Source organism: Syngnathus acus, chromosome 16 (genome assembly GCF_901709675.1).
Source record: "Syngnathus acus chromosome 16, fSynAcu1.2, whole genome shotgun sequence".
NCBI lineage: Eukaryota > Metazoa > Chordata > Actinopteri > Syngnathiformes > Syngnathidae > Syngnathus > Syngnathus acus.
In genome coordinates this window covers 14,212,050-14,226,372 of record NC_051101.1, presented here as the reverse complement: position 1 = coordinate 14,226,372, position 14,323 = coordinate 14,212,050, and the positions used below count along the sequence as shown (strand labels likewise).

General features: G+C 46.1%; 1 protein-coding gene across 2 annotated transcripts in view; it reads right to left on the bottom strand.

Annotated features, from left to right (window-relative positions):
- Positions 1 to 8,484: 8,484 nt before the first annotated feature.
- LOC119135700 (glutamate receptor ionotropic, kainate 3) overlaps positions 8,485 to 14,323 on the bottom strand; it is a 52,188-nt gene continuing 46,349 nt past the window's right edge. For both annotated transcript variants that reach the window (XM_037273477.1, XM_037273478.1), the window contains exons 13-16: positions 13,862 to 14,079; positions 12,528 to 12,753; positions 12,014 to 12,264; positions 8,485 to 11,448 (exon numbers count right to left, since the gene is read on the bottom strand). In XM_037273477.1, coding sequence (XP_037129372.1) covers positions 11,083 to 11,448; positions 12,014 to 12,264; positions 12,528 to 12,753; positions 13,862 to 14,079 — 1,061 coding nt within the window. In that variant the 3' untranslated portion in view covers positions 8,485 to 11,082. The remainder of the gene's footprint in view (positions 11,449 to 12,013; positions 12,265 to 12,527; positions 12,754 to 13,861; positions 14,080 to 14,323) is intronic.

The window sequence follows — 14,323 nt, the reverse complement described above, 5'->3', positions numbered from 1 at the left end:
CCATGACCAAGGGCGGTTCCAACGAGCACACACTCCAGTAGGTTTACGTGGTCAGCTCAATGCACGGGACTCCGCGGGCGGGTCCTCCAAACGGGTGATGAATTCAAGCCGTTTCCTAGTAAGGGAATCCATGCCGCCGGAGTTTTGGATTGATTGATTGATAGATACCACGCCGGATGGAAAATGAAGCCAAAGCGCGGGCAGTGCCAAGGTAGAGGATAGACGGCGGTGAGTTTAACACGACGTGACAAGCCGCTCGTGTTCAAGATGTACGTCATCACGCCAATGACATACTGTAGACGCCCTCGTAATATGCTGAGATGAAACGCCACGTTAGCTCCGTCGCTTCATTACAGGCCATTAAGGGAATGGAGGCTTCTTGTCTACGCTCCACCGGTCTCAGTGTTGGAAAAAAAACAAAAAGAATGTCTTGAATTTGAATGATTTATGACATGTAGAGGCAGTTTGAGATCAAATGGATTATAGCCAGGGCACACTTTGGAAGGTGGAATCCAAATCTGCGCAGCTCAGAGTCATCACAAATCGCACGACTCTTTTGTAGCATTATTAGGAGCACAAGTTCTCACTTTAAATATGTGACTTAAAAAGTACTGGGATTTTTGTTTCAGGTAAGTTGTGAACAAATGCAGTGTTGATATTTTCAACATATTTTGGTAGATAAATTCAATCTTTGGAGTGTGTTAATATGCATCATTGCAAAAAGATGAGATGCTCTTTTAGAAGGTATATGCATCATGCCTGCGGGCTTCGTTGACAGCCCATCCACCCAATCCCAGCTGGAGTCAAAAGAAAGAAAAAAAAACAGGTTTTGACATCCAGTTTGACATCTTTTGCAAAAGCAGATAGCTGAGAATCTCAACGTAAACACCTCGGCGAAGGAGTGAGATTTATTACCCGACGAGTGGCGTCGTCTTAAAGCGCGGGCGGGGGCTCCCGTATACAAGTGTCAAACGGCAGGCGAGATAAGTGCCTTTAATCACCGTTGTTTACAATACGTGGCAGCCCTTGCCGCCAATGTTATACTGCCAGCGTGGCGCGAGAGGTTATCAAGCAAATTGTAGAAGCCGACGCCGTTACGTGGGCGGAATGCCTTCCCCCCAGTCAAGGCCGTAGAAGAACATTCAAGAACGGTCATGTTGTTTTGCATCGTGTATTTATTTCATATTTGTTACGGGGATGTCAGCGTGAAAATCAATACCGAGCCTTAACTCGTGCCTTGTTATTTTTTTTTAGGTGACTTACATATGGCACTTTTAATGTGTTATTTATCGTATTTGATTTGTATTCATTGTTTTTCCCTCCTGTTTTAAATATGTTCGAAATAAGGACATATCAAATCAAACTCGATAACGTAATATACCTTCACGTAATTCAGTTACTTGACCCCCAAGTTCCAATTAGGGTTTAATAGCGTACTTTACTATTAATCATATCAATGATTAAAAAATGTTCCTGTGCCCTCATGCTGTGAAGTTATTTCAGCTTATTTGACATGATAGCGTTTTGAAGTGTAAGGAACCTTCTCAAGTAAAGTTGTCGGCCGGCCGTAAAAGTTGTGTTGGGAGGAATTGAGGCCTTGCGCTCTTCATGGTACAGCTCACCTGGGAGACTGACAAGACGCTACTTTATGGCTCCGCAATTCCCTCCGTGTACAGCATTCCGCTTAATAGAAGTCTTCATCCCTGACCAAATGCGCCGCCGAGGAAATTACCGGTACTAAAAATGGCCGAGCGGGGAGGCGGGAGAGCGGCGGAACGGAACGGGACGGAGGGAAGGAGGTGGGCCGCTGAGGCGGGACAAGGGACAATCAGTGCAAGTTTAGCAGCAATGCAGAAACGTACAGCCAATGATTGGCTATGATTGAAGCCGCTTTAGAGGCTCGGACACGACGCCACGCTCAAATCAACCTGAAACCGCTTTGTCGAATTTTATACTTCGTCAGAACATTACCGATAGACGCTTTCCACATTTCTAAAGCTCACCAATCTTTACTCACTGGTTCTTTGACAATTCTTTTTTTACTCAACCTTCTAAGCACAACTGTATATACATATAATCTGCACAACATAGCTGGGAGCAGGGATCTAACACCATATTCAAAGGTGTCAAAAATGAATAGCACCCCAAAAAAAACCATGTGGCACGTCCAAGGGGGAAGGGAACATATGGCGTCTTCAATCTTGCCGAGCCGAGGGGGGCCCATCAGTGACTGATACAGCGAGGACGTCCATTAAGCACCGGCTGCCCATTTTTATTTTTTGGTGACTTCTGCAAACGATAGCACTCTCTCACCCACTGCAGACTTTTGACAAAGCGTCGCTGTCTGCTCAAATTTCCGCCCCAAAAGCGTCGTTGACATCAAGTACACTACAGCGCGCCGGGTTCAATCAGGACGCCATCGCCGGATTAATAGATGCAACTGTGGAGCGTATGCTAAGGGGGAGGCCCCCGAGAGCACTTAGCGGGGATATGGAGTACCTAAAAGATAGTTTTTGTTTAAGTGTCGTAGACAAACTGCTTGCTTTTATCCACTGACGTTGGGTATTGGCACCGATATTTTACGAACGCCTTTACTACCAATAGCTTCTTTGGACTGAGGTCGAGATTTAAAAAACAAACCAAAAAAAACACCAATTTCTTTTCTTTTTTTTTTTAAAGAAAATTACCACTGCATTGCGTAGAAACAAGTTAAAGCCTACTCGAACATCTGAACTTTGGGATTAATCAGAGGCAACATTATACGTAATTGAGTAATTCTATTGCTTGCCGCTAGAGAGCGCCGACATCACCGCTCGTGGTATCACACGTTCATCGTCACTCGGAACATAATCAACCTCGATATCCATTTCTTTTTCTTGAAATCGTTTTTTTTCCTAAGGTAAAATATTCACCTTGACGGGAAAGCCTTCCCCAGACTAAACATTATCCCGGAAACGCACGTTCCCATCCAAATGAAGTGTTCCCTGCAAATTGAGGTCAGTCCTGTTCAAACATTTGCCGTGCCGACAAGCCGCCGGCAGAATGTAACGTATGACACCGGCGACGGTGGCAATATTGAGTCCAATCAGGAGATGAATAAACACTTGATACATGGAAATCACGATTAAATAACCAGAAATGGGACTTGGGTTAATAACACGCGTGTGACACATTGCTGAGTAATAGCAGGTCACTCGCAGCTGCACTCAGCCACAACGGCCGATAGCAGGGACTCATCAATGCATACGTAATGTGAATATAAATGAGGACATTCTCAATATTGAACTGGCTTTTGACATCCGACGAGTACCGCCGCCGCCGCCGCCGCATACCTCGCCCGAGTCAATTCTGACACGGGGGCTGATCAGTCCGGCACTTATCGCTATCTGGTCCCGATCCGTCTCGGTAGATACAACATGTCAGCTGGCGCCGACCTGTAACTGACAGTGACGCCGACAGCTCGAGGCATCTTCCCCGAGGGAGGCCTCGCCGCCACCCATGCCGGCCGCAAAACACAGTCAAAACATTCCCGTCGGACCGCCGGAAGTAGTTACGAGTCGGCTCGGAATGAATGGATGAGCATGGCGTTTCCGCAAATGCCCCTCCGGAGCCTTTTGTAGCCTTCTTAATTTGACATCCTGGCTCATCAGGCGGAGCGGGCGCGGCGAGCGCCGCCTTGGCGGGAGCCGCTCCGTGGGGGTTTTTGGCCGCTGCGGCGTCGGAGGCTCTCTGTCCCTCCCCCTTGGCTAATGAGGCTCTGATCACATTTGGAACATCCTCATCTGGCAGGTCAACAAGCGTGTAAGAACCAGTGTTCTCATTAGGTCGCAGAACATTGATTAAAATTAAAAGGCGCAACCGAGAGTACAGTGAGGCCAGGCCGGAGGACCCTGTCAATATTTAACGCGCCGATGCTCGTGTTTACTCAGAGAGACGTCGAGGTGTTTCTCTCGCCCTTTCGAGTTCATAGATGGCTAGCTCATCGTCCGTCGTACGTACGTAGCAATTTCTATGCGTCTGAAGCTTCAATGCCATTTTGCGGCATTTTTGGGCCTTTCCGATCTGTTTTCCCGTCCTCGTAATTGTCTTCCGACGTGGAAGTCTAAATCCCCCTTCTTCAAAGTTTGCTAGCCTCATCGATTTTAACGATCGAGGGTAGAAACAACAGAGCCGAGTGTCTTTCAACCGTCGCAGCCCGAGCGCGTGGCAGAGGTGACGGTTGCTTTTCTCCGCCGTCATCTACTGATTGCCATCAGCCGGCATCAAGCGGCTCCCGGCGGATATCGGGCCTATTATCTCAGGTTTAGCACGGCCTCTTAATCACGGCAGCCGTACAAACCCATTAGTCTCTGTCACTTTTTCCTCCACGGCTCAAGAAGCAAGATTGCAATCGGATCCGAGAATATTTCTAGGGGCCCTGTCTCTTCAAGTTCCCGCTTCAAAAAAAAAAAAGCCTTTGTGCTGTGACTCCGCCCAGCCTCCGCCTTGGTTGGTTGATTTTCTATTTTTCGATTCCCCGTCTATTTCCGATGCTAACTGCGAACTGCTGTATTCTAATTCAATTCTTCAATTTTTTTTTTACGGCCAATTTGGAGTGGTCCACCACGTGTTTTTTGGAAAGTGGAAGGAAACGGCAGTGTGTTGAATATTTTTTATTTATGCCAGCGCGCAGACAATTTTTCCCTGATGGAAAAATCAATGGGTCTTGAGTTATCAAATCCAACGTGTCTCGGGAAGAAATTGCCAAAGGGGAGACGGAGCTGCCGCAAAATCGATGTTGAGATATTGCCTTATTTAACGGCGCGCCATAAATAGCGGCAATATGATGTTAACTATTGGCAAAGTAACAGCGAGGACGAGGAGAGGGCACGCTGCTTGTTCCATTCACTTCAGTCTCATCTGGCACACAATGTCTCAACTTGGAAGTTCTTACAAAAACACTTACCATCCAAATATTGTATCGTAAACTCGTAAGCCGGGTCACTCACCACATGACATTCACATTTTTTACTCACTATTGTCAAAATTGGGGCCAGCAGATTGACTCTGTCAATATTAGTCCTGTTTTTTAAATAAATGTATTAAAAATATTTTTTCATTTTTTATATATATATATATATATATATATATACATATATGTGTATACATATATATTTTTTAATATTAGTACATTTTTTTGCAGATTTTTTTTTTGTTGCGAAAAAAAAGATTCACCACTAAGTTCAATACGGAAGGGTTTTGAATTTGCAACGAGGACCAAATTTTGCGATGACGTGGCCACGCTTCAGCAACATCTGCTCGACCCGCTCCTGGAAGCCCTTTGGAGCGGGCGCCTCGCTTCCCGACCTCCCGATAATCCTTTCGCCAGCTTTCCGCATGCTCGCTGCGTGTCAGCCATCTTGGCTGGGCTACAAAGAAAAAAGCGGCTTATCGCAAGTTTCATTCACATTGTCACCCGCTTCGGCGTTCAAGGAGAAAGCTAAAGTCGTGACTTAAACGTAGCGGGGATGAAAGAGAAGATGGAAACGTGGTGATGTGGATGTTTATAGTCCAAATATAAAATGAAGAAACATTATTTTATGTTTACTGTTTTGTAGCTACTGTTGGCAATGGTTGACTTCTTTTTACCCCTGTATGATGGTAAACAATCTAAAAATGTGACGTATTATAATGGCGATATTTTGACGGAGCAGTTGATGTCCAATATTTAATTTGGAAATAGAATTTCCTCATGTGAATCATGTTTTTTTTTCTGTGCTTGTAAAAAGAACTGCATCTCACTGAGAATATTTTGATAATAATATTTTAGCGATGTGAATTAGTGATGCAAATTTACAGCCTGCGGTCTGAACGTTGAAAACAAATGAAAAGACCTCTCCTAGGGAGATATTTAATGAAAGCAAAACATTACTATAATCGTCGCGATCAGAGAATTTATTGCACTACCGCGGTTTTATCAGCGCTACTAAAGCCATCAGCGTCGCAACTGATTCGTGGAGTTGATTTAACAAGTTAATGTCGTCACAAACCTTTGACTTAAGTCAATGCTTCCTTTCGAATTAACGTTCAAATATTAACGTGTTGGTTTTCGGGCCAGAGCTGGAGTCACACTCTGCCTAAGCAACACACAATTCCACACAGAATTTTTTGCATTTTGTTTTTTTGGGAGGGTCAGTCAGTTTGAAAAAGTGACAGTGTTTCCCTAACGAGCGCACAGCCGCAGCAGTTTGCACCATTAACGCACAATAGCATCATTATTTTCCGGTCAGGGGCGAAGCCACGGGTAGACCGCGGCTCAACAGATGAGCTCTTTTTCTCGCGGCGGCGGCGCTCGGCGGTTATTGATGACCTCATTAGAATGCAGCCCCCGGCCCCCGGCGGCGGCTCTGCCTTTTGAACGACTTCCTCGTACGCGACGACCAAAAAAGCGCCAAAGTACCGGTCAAGTGCCAAGCGACGCTTCCTAACGGTCAGGCAAATGCGACTTTTTGATTTCCTCCATGTTACACAAAGGAGGCTTTCCCACGAGGAGCGGCTCAAACAAGCCAGGAAGTTGGAACGCTTTTCGAGATGAACACTCTTGACCGTATATCACTCCCCCCACATCAACGTGATAAGCGTTGGCACCAGGCCACGACTCCATCCTTTGGGTTCAGAGATTTTTCCACCAAGGTCACTGAGAGCTTCCTTTTTAGGGGATGAAAAGCACTCCGGATTTCACTCGGTCATCAGAAAACCACTTAAGCGTGGCCCTTTGCCACGGCCAGACTCTTAACAAAAGTGGGCAGAAAAATTGGCCGTTTTGAGTTGGCGCTGATTTCGGAGTTACGGACAGTGACGGTTGCGTTGATTTGACGGCTTGAGAGGAAACAACCAAACGTCATTTCGTATCGTCCAAATCACGAATTCGCACTAAGCTGCATCGAAAACTATAATCACGAGTCTGCTGTGGAAATCGCAAGCATCGCTGAAATCTGAAACGATAGCGTCAACGGGCGTCGGTGGATTGTCGGACGGACGCCGCTGCCGTTCACGCTGCTGCGGGAGGCGGGATTTGTCCGCCCCGGCGTCGACATCCCCTTCCCTTCCTCCAATGGGTCTCTGATTTAGCTTTAAGCTGCTTGAAGCTAAAGGCGTGTCTGCAAGAAGCTTCAATGGTTGAGCTAAAGCCACGCACAACGCTGCTTACTTTTTCACCTGCGTGTTCCCGTGAGATCCATGTTGATTCCTTGGCATACCTTTGAGCCAGGATTCTCCAGTGTCAGATCGCGGTACCGTTTGTTCGGAAAGGTCAACAATGTCGGATGGTGCGCACGGCAACGTGAGCCAAATTCGGGGCTCGCGATGCATTCGGAGGATGATGCCTTGGACGGCCGGTTACGTCACAGATTTTGCTTGGCGGTCGCTAGTATTCCATCCATCACTATTGCAGCCTTTAGTACTGATTTGCTTTGTTCTGAACAAGGGTGGACATTTTTTTCCCCCAGCAACATATCCCATTTTCAGACGTTGCCTTTTATAAAAGGCAGACTATCCAGCCAAACGTGTGAGCTGCCTCTTTCGCTTCAGTCGAAGCAGGGAAGGCATCCATCCATCCATCCATCCATCCATCCATCCATCCATCCATCCATTCTACCCCCGGCAACCCTCAGGTGTGACTAGTGAAGCACAACCTTCAGGCTCCGCCACGTCACCCACAAGCGAGCCGCACAGCAGAACATCAGCGCCCGACGGCCCCGTCAAGGTCATCCAAACGAGTAGGACAATAATGAGCTGTTCAGCCGAGCGAGGCCGACATGCTCCAACGTGGTACTGTAGCTGTAGCTAAAAAAAAACACACACCAGCCTGTTCCATCTGAGATCATCGTGTGCAAAGTAGCTCATGGTCAAATATTTTTCTGGTTCTCCCACCGCCGCTCGGCTCATTTGCTATTCCTGCGTCGACCCATCGTGCTCTTTTTACAAACTCCCGATGCACTCCCGCCGGCCCGGCTCTGTCCGAGGGGATTAATTGATAGTGAAGAGATAATAAATCATTGCTCATTATGCGCCTGCTGCTGCTCCTTAACACTACAGCGCACAGCTGGGGATTTTCCTGCCTTTCATAATGTGATTTTTGTCGCCCCCCCCCCTTCCCCGTCTTAAATACCAGCAGCAAGGTTAATCCTTCCTCATAACAAGCGATTGGGCATCATTCATCCATGGCAATATTTTTTTGGGTGTGGTTAATCGGGATTATGTACAGAAATTCCCTTTCCCATGCAGACTTCTTTTAACAAAATTCTACAGTGGCCCAGCTTGTTGCCATGGCATCTTCGACAACCGCGTCGTAGAGAAGCGCACAGTGTTTTTATTTTAGCTGATTACCAGGCAAAGATTTACTCATAGCAACCTCACGAAGGCAACAGTCGAACTCATCGCTATGGCAACTCACAGTCGTCTCTAATCACACCACATAAAAATGTCCACAAAAATATACAGTTCATTTTTTTTTTATTTAAAACTTTATATAACCCATACAGCAACCTGTACAATTGAATAATTCACAGTGTGTTAAAAAGAAAACATTTCAATAAGTTTATTTTGATACTATGTAGCTGAAAGTCCCGCTGTTTTACTCGCATGTCAAATGGTCTAATCTTCTCATAACACATTACACTAACTAGTAAATCCTTGTTCCTGTTCTTTTGTATTTATTGTATTTGTACAAAACGTTACAAAAACTATATTCATAGAAATTCTCAATGTCCACAAAGAAAACCCTGGTTGGCACCAACATATTTGAGTATTTTTTTTCTTCTTCTTTTCCGAACAAATGTTAGAAGCATCACAACTCCCAAAAAAACAAAGGCATTGTGACTTTTCTCCCCAGAACCCCCCCAAAAAAAACCCAGGTAGCATTAAAATCTCCTTCACGTCATACAGTTTAGTTTGGGATGACGTTATTGACACTCATTCAAAGAAACAGCAATGCAAATCAAATAAATTAATGAATTACCTCCGCCAAGCAATCTTTTGTCCACGCATTATTCTCTTTTTCTTTTTTTAATTTTTAATTTTACTTTTCCAAGTGTAAAATTTGTAGGGGGCTCGATTAAAAACAAAGAAAAGGTATACTTTTGAAACGACAAAATTTTGCTGTGTTAAAGTCAAACGATTCTATTATAATTGTTAGGTTGAAAAAGGATTGCTACATTTTTGTGGTTTCAGGTTCAGACATGCTGAGATTTCAACAAAGTATGGGATGTTAGAGGAATTCTTTTAAGCCATTTTTTTTTAAAGTAATATGCCAAACTATCCATGATGAAAAAATACATTCCTTGGTGGAGGTAATGTCTACAATCACCTGCGTGATATTCCATAATATCAAACCATACACAGGTTGCTCAGGGAAATAAACTCTTCTCCCACCGTGTTTTCAGCTCACGTATTTTTCCTTGTCGAAATATATCAAGGACTCGGACCCAACCGATGAATGGGCCTGGCCCACTAAATTGGCTGATACTGGCTCTTTTAAAATGAATGAATTTCAACACAAGAAATACAGTCATCCCCCCCAAGAAATCATCCAAAATGTTTTTGATTTTTCTCTGCTCTGATATTTAAACAAATACTAAAGACAAAGTATTGTAAAACCGTCAAATGTTCGGCCTGTAATCCATTCTTTATTATCATGACGACCCAAAGGTAGCCTACGCTAGTTTATTGTATTTTTTTGTTTTTGATTAATGGGCTAATTATCAGGTAGCCTACATTATTTTATTTTTTTGATGAATCGGCTGATTAATCGGTTATCAGGAATTTATTCTGCCAGAATCCGATTTTTCAGCCTTCAAAGAAAATCCCTATCAGTCTAAAAAAAGAACAATTACAGACTCTTTCCCCATCTGGCTGAAGGCAAAGCATAATATACTGCATTTCCTTGATTATGACTCCGGGACAAAGTGAGGAAGGAGGCTCAAGTGAGCTCTCGATTGAAAGAGATAGCATCTATGACACGTCGACTGTGAGTTCCTTGATAACAATTATAAATTTTAGCAAAATACATTTGTCTCCCGCTCATCTTATCTACACACTCTACTTTGCCGAAGGGATCCAAACAATGATACAACGGGTCTCTAAGTCGACCAGTGCTAAGGTTTACACACTCATAAGATAGATTTTTAAAATGTTTGTCTTTTTATATGGATGTATTTGGCAAACCTCACAGAGGTTCTCTGGCGCGTCACTTGTCGAACACGCGCTCAATAGGTCCACTCGAACACGCCATCGGATGAGATGGCTGGAAACGCTAGACGGACACGGGGTTGTCTGCTACTGCTTTTCATTGGATTGTTTGCCTCAATGTTTTTTCAATGACTATTTCCCGCAATTGCGAAATAACTTTGGCGCCTTCGGATTTACGAACAAAGTCGCGTGGCGTTGCTACCCTAGCAATGAAACGCTCTGATAAATCAATATTCCATTTGCTCTGTTTTTCCATCCGTCATAAGATGCAGGTTCCCCATCCATTTGCATTAAACTCCAGATTACACGCTCGTCGTCTTTTGAAAGGTCACATCTTTGGCAAGGAATTTTTTTTCTTCTCTCTCTCTCTCTCTCTCCATACATACGAGCAGTCCACTCGTGCACAAAGTCGCGTGAGGCCTAAAACAGGGAAACCCCCAAACGACACCGTGACAAAGGCGGCTGGCTCTACCCCGCAACGCTGATTTCATTGCTTGCGTCGAATGTGGTGGTGAAATTACAGAACCTCCGAATGGGTATTTTTTTTTAACTGCGGGCATTGGAGGGGTTCGTCTCTCCATCCCGTGGTTCGTAAGCTTGACTTAGCTTAAAACTCAAATGAGCACACAGTCTCTTTGAGGTACATCACGTTACGACAACCATAATTGATAGTCCAACTGGTATTTATTGCCTTCGGTCTTATTTTCAGTCCAGTCTTTCAGTTGATTTGTTGCGTGTTTACTTGTGTTTTTATGTTGCGCGCGTAAGCGGACCGATGACTTGTTCTCCGAGGAACGGAAAGAAACGATTCTTTCTTCAGGACGATGTCTCTTATTTGACCGTGAGACCATGTTGTCATACCTGCGTGGCGGACGCCGCCATTTTGAGTTGCCCGTGTTTGGTCAGCGTCCCCACGTCGCTGTGGTTCATGGTGAACCGGAGGATCCCGTCGATGCCGTTGTCTCTGGTTTCGGGCAGCGCCCCTGACACGTTGCTCAGGAGGCTCTTGCCCTGCGGTGAGCGCAGGCTCACGGGAACACGGGGGTCATCCCAGCGCTGCAGCTCAGGTTGTCCTTTCCGGGGAGACGCCGGTCGTTGTAGACGTGCATGTTGATCACCGCATCGGTCTTCGCCGCGGCCGGCGGCTGCGGCTTGTGTTTCACCCGCCTCTCGCAGGTGAACGACAGTCTGATCTCGTCCACCATGGCGCTGCACAAAGACCTCTGGGCGAAAAGGGAGGAGGAGCACGAGGGGGGCGTGGGCGCAGGGGGGAAGGGACAGGCGGGTAGAGGCCTTAGCTTTAATTTGTTCTGACAGCACCCAGTGTCCACAAAATGCATTCAAATGTCACATTTGCTTCGTTTGGAGCGTCGGCCGTCTCGATACGATGCGCGCTTTCGCCAACAAATACGTAGCACGCGGCTAATGCGTAGAAAAAGTGCACAGCGTGCGAGTGTGTCAAGCGACACCACGAGCCATGAGCAGCTTGACTGAGCTTAAAACTCCAATCAGCGTCTTAGAACAGAAAAGGGGTCATCTGCGGCATCCAGTAATAGATGAATTCTCTTTGCTCTAATTTGCATTCATGCCTATTCAAATAAGTCAATATTGTGGCCAAGCTGGAATTAGATTAGCCCGGGGCATGCAAATCCTTTTATATCATGTTTGAAATAAACGCCGTGACGAGCGTGCTGCTTTTAGCGACAGTATCGCTAAAGTATCGCTTTTTCCTAATGAACTGGCCGGCCGAGGTTTCGTTCTGGGCGGGCTTGACAGGGACACATACCTGCTCCCGCTCCGCCGTCTTCCTCAGTTTGTAGACAAACTCTGCGATGGCCACAAAAACCGACAGCACCAGGCCCGACGCCAGCACGATAAATAAGCCGCCCAGGTTTTGTATCCCCATGGGGCCCGTCTCTCGACGCTCGTCGTCCAAGCAGCTGTTGCCGCGCCACCACTTCTCTTTCAGCATGTGTAGGCGACCGTCCTCCATCATGTTGAGGATGGCGATGGAGATTTTGTCCCTGTACGGCGAGCCTGCAAGCGACAACGCACGAGGCCGCTTTGACTCGCTTTGTATGGACTGCCAGCTGGATTGCACGATAATGAGCTCTGCGGTGGCTACAAAAGGGTCTTCTGGAGCTAAGAAACCGTCCGTCATCCTCGGTTTATGCCGACGACTAATTGACTCGAAAAGACGTTTCTTTTCAGCCTTTGTTTGCGGTATCATTGAAAGCTTTGAAGGCTTTTTGGTGCTCCAAACTAGGAAGTGCACATAGATGGTCATTGGTATGTCTTACCGAGTGGCGTTCCGATTCCATAGCCTTTGCTGTCGATAAGGCCCCCCACCTGCGTCAGGTTGCAGTTGTGCCTGGTGACGTAATCGATGGTGGTGGACTCCATAATAAGGGCATAATCAGACTTGAGCACCTGCTGGATGCCGTCCTCGATGGACTTGACCAGAGATGTGCTCGGCTTGCTGCTCATAAAGGCCCACATCTTCTCAAAAGTGGAAACTTTAGATTTCTGGCAGGGGAGGAAACCATGTGAGTGCTAGTAAATAAACACTTCATATTGAAAATTAAATCTAATACTAAAACAAAGCATGAAAGACAAGCTAACAATGCTGAATTCAAAAAGTCAAAAATGAAACGAAATTTCTAACCCCAAAAGTTAAAAGTCAAACCAAACTGAGATGAAATTCAAAATGAAGCTTACCAAAAAAGATTTTACAACCCTGCCTTGCCTGAAACCTGCGATTGTATTGTACGAGTATTTTCTGACCAGCGTCTTAAACCCACCAGTGAACACGATTCTACTGGCTTTGTGACGGGATTTTAGAGGACGTTGCACTGAAGCAGCACGCACGTTTCTCCTCATAAGTGCTACTCGAGCAGGAATAAGCAGCCACTCCATTAGTCTCGCATCCTGCCAGGCTGCCGTCCTGTAGTATTTCATGCCGTTTTACACCAGGGTCACATTTATGCCGTGTCTAATCCTGGATAATTGCCGTCTTAACGAGCGAGAGCCGTTTCAAATTGCCAGAGATGGGCGTCAAGGAGCCCTCCTGTTTGCTTAAAACCACAATGTTGATATTTGGACAGAACAGTGACAGTTTGGCGAGCGATGCCAAGTGGCAGCCGAGGCGCAAAGTTGAATGAGTTTTTCATCGGACGTGTTGGTTCGAGACGTTAGAAAGACAAACTTGGCATTGAGCGAGCAAGTAATGTGACTGGCGCTCGTCCCTGAAAGCTCCAAGAAGGCTTGGGCCATGTAGATCTTAGACAGGTGACGAAGATTTTAGCTTTCAAAACCACCTCCGTCCTAGGCCACAGGAAAAATGGGTGAGGACTTTCAACAGCTACGTCTAAAGCAGGGGTCTCAAACTCCAGTCCTCGGGGGGGGCGCATTCCTACATGTTTTCCAAGTTTCCCTCGTTCAACACACCTGATTCAATGATCAGGCTCCTGCAGAACGTGAGGATGAACTGATCATTTGAATCAGGTGTGTTGAACGAGGGAAACTTGGAAAACATGTAGGAATGCGCCCCCCGAGGACTGGAGTTTGAGACCCCTGGTCTAAAGCAAAGCTCTCAACAATCAAATGAAGTCAGACAAAAAGAGCCCGAGGATACCTTGAAGAAAGTCATAGTGGCGCCGTCACGAACCACGCCGTATTCGATTTTGGTCTGCTTGGCGATGTCGTCGGCCGATTCCACCGGCGAGTCCATCCTCTCCACGATGAGGAACGCCGCCAGGTTGGCCGTGTAGGACGAAATGATGATGAGCGTGAAGAACCACCAGATGCCGCCGATGATCCTGGTCGACAGGGCCTTGGGCATCAGCTCGGAGCCTGCGCGCAAGCCAGACGCTGTTGGAGCCTTTTAATCTCGAAAAAGATTCTTCTGACCAAGGACGGTTGCCTCGGTGTTTGGTAATTAGCCAGTAGAAATGAATGCGTGGCGTTCTGGGTGAAATGAATGTGAGGGGAATGTCAAGCGGGTCAAGGTTGTAAAATTGCATCGACTCCGGAGATTGACACAAGAAATAAAAGCTTTTAGATCGTTCCTGGGGATCTTTTAGAATGAAATGGAAGT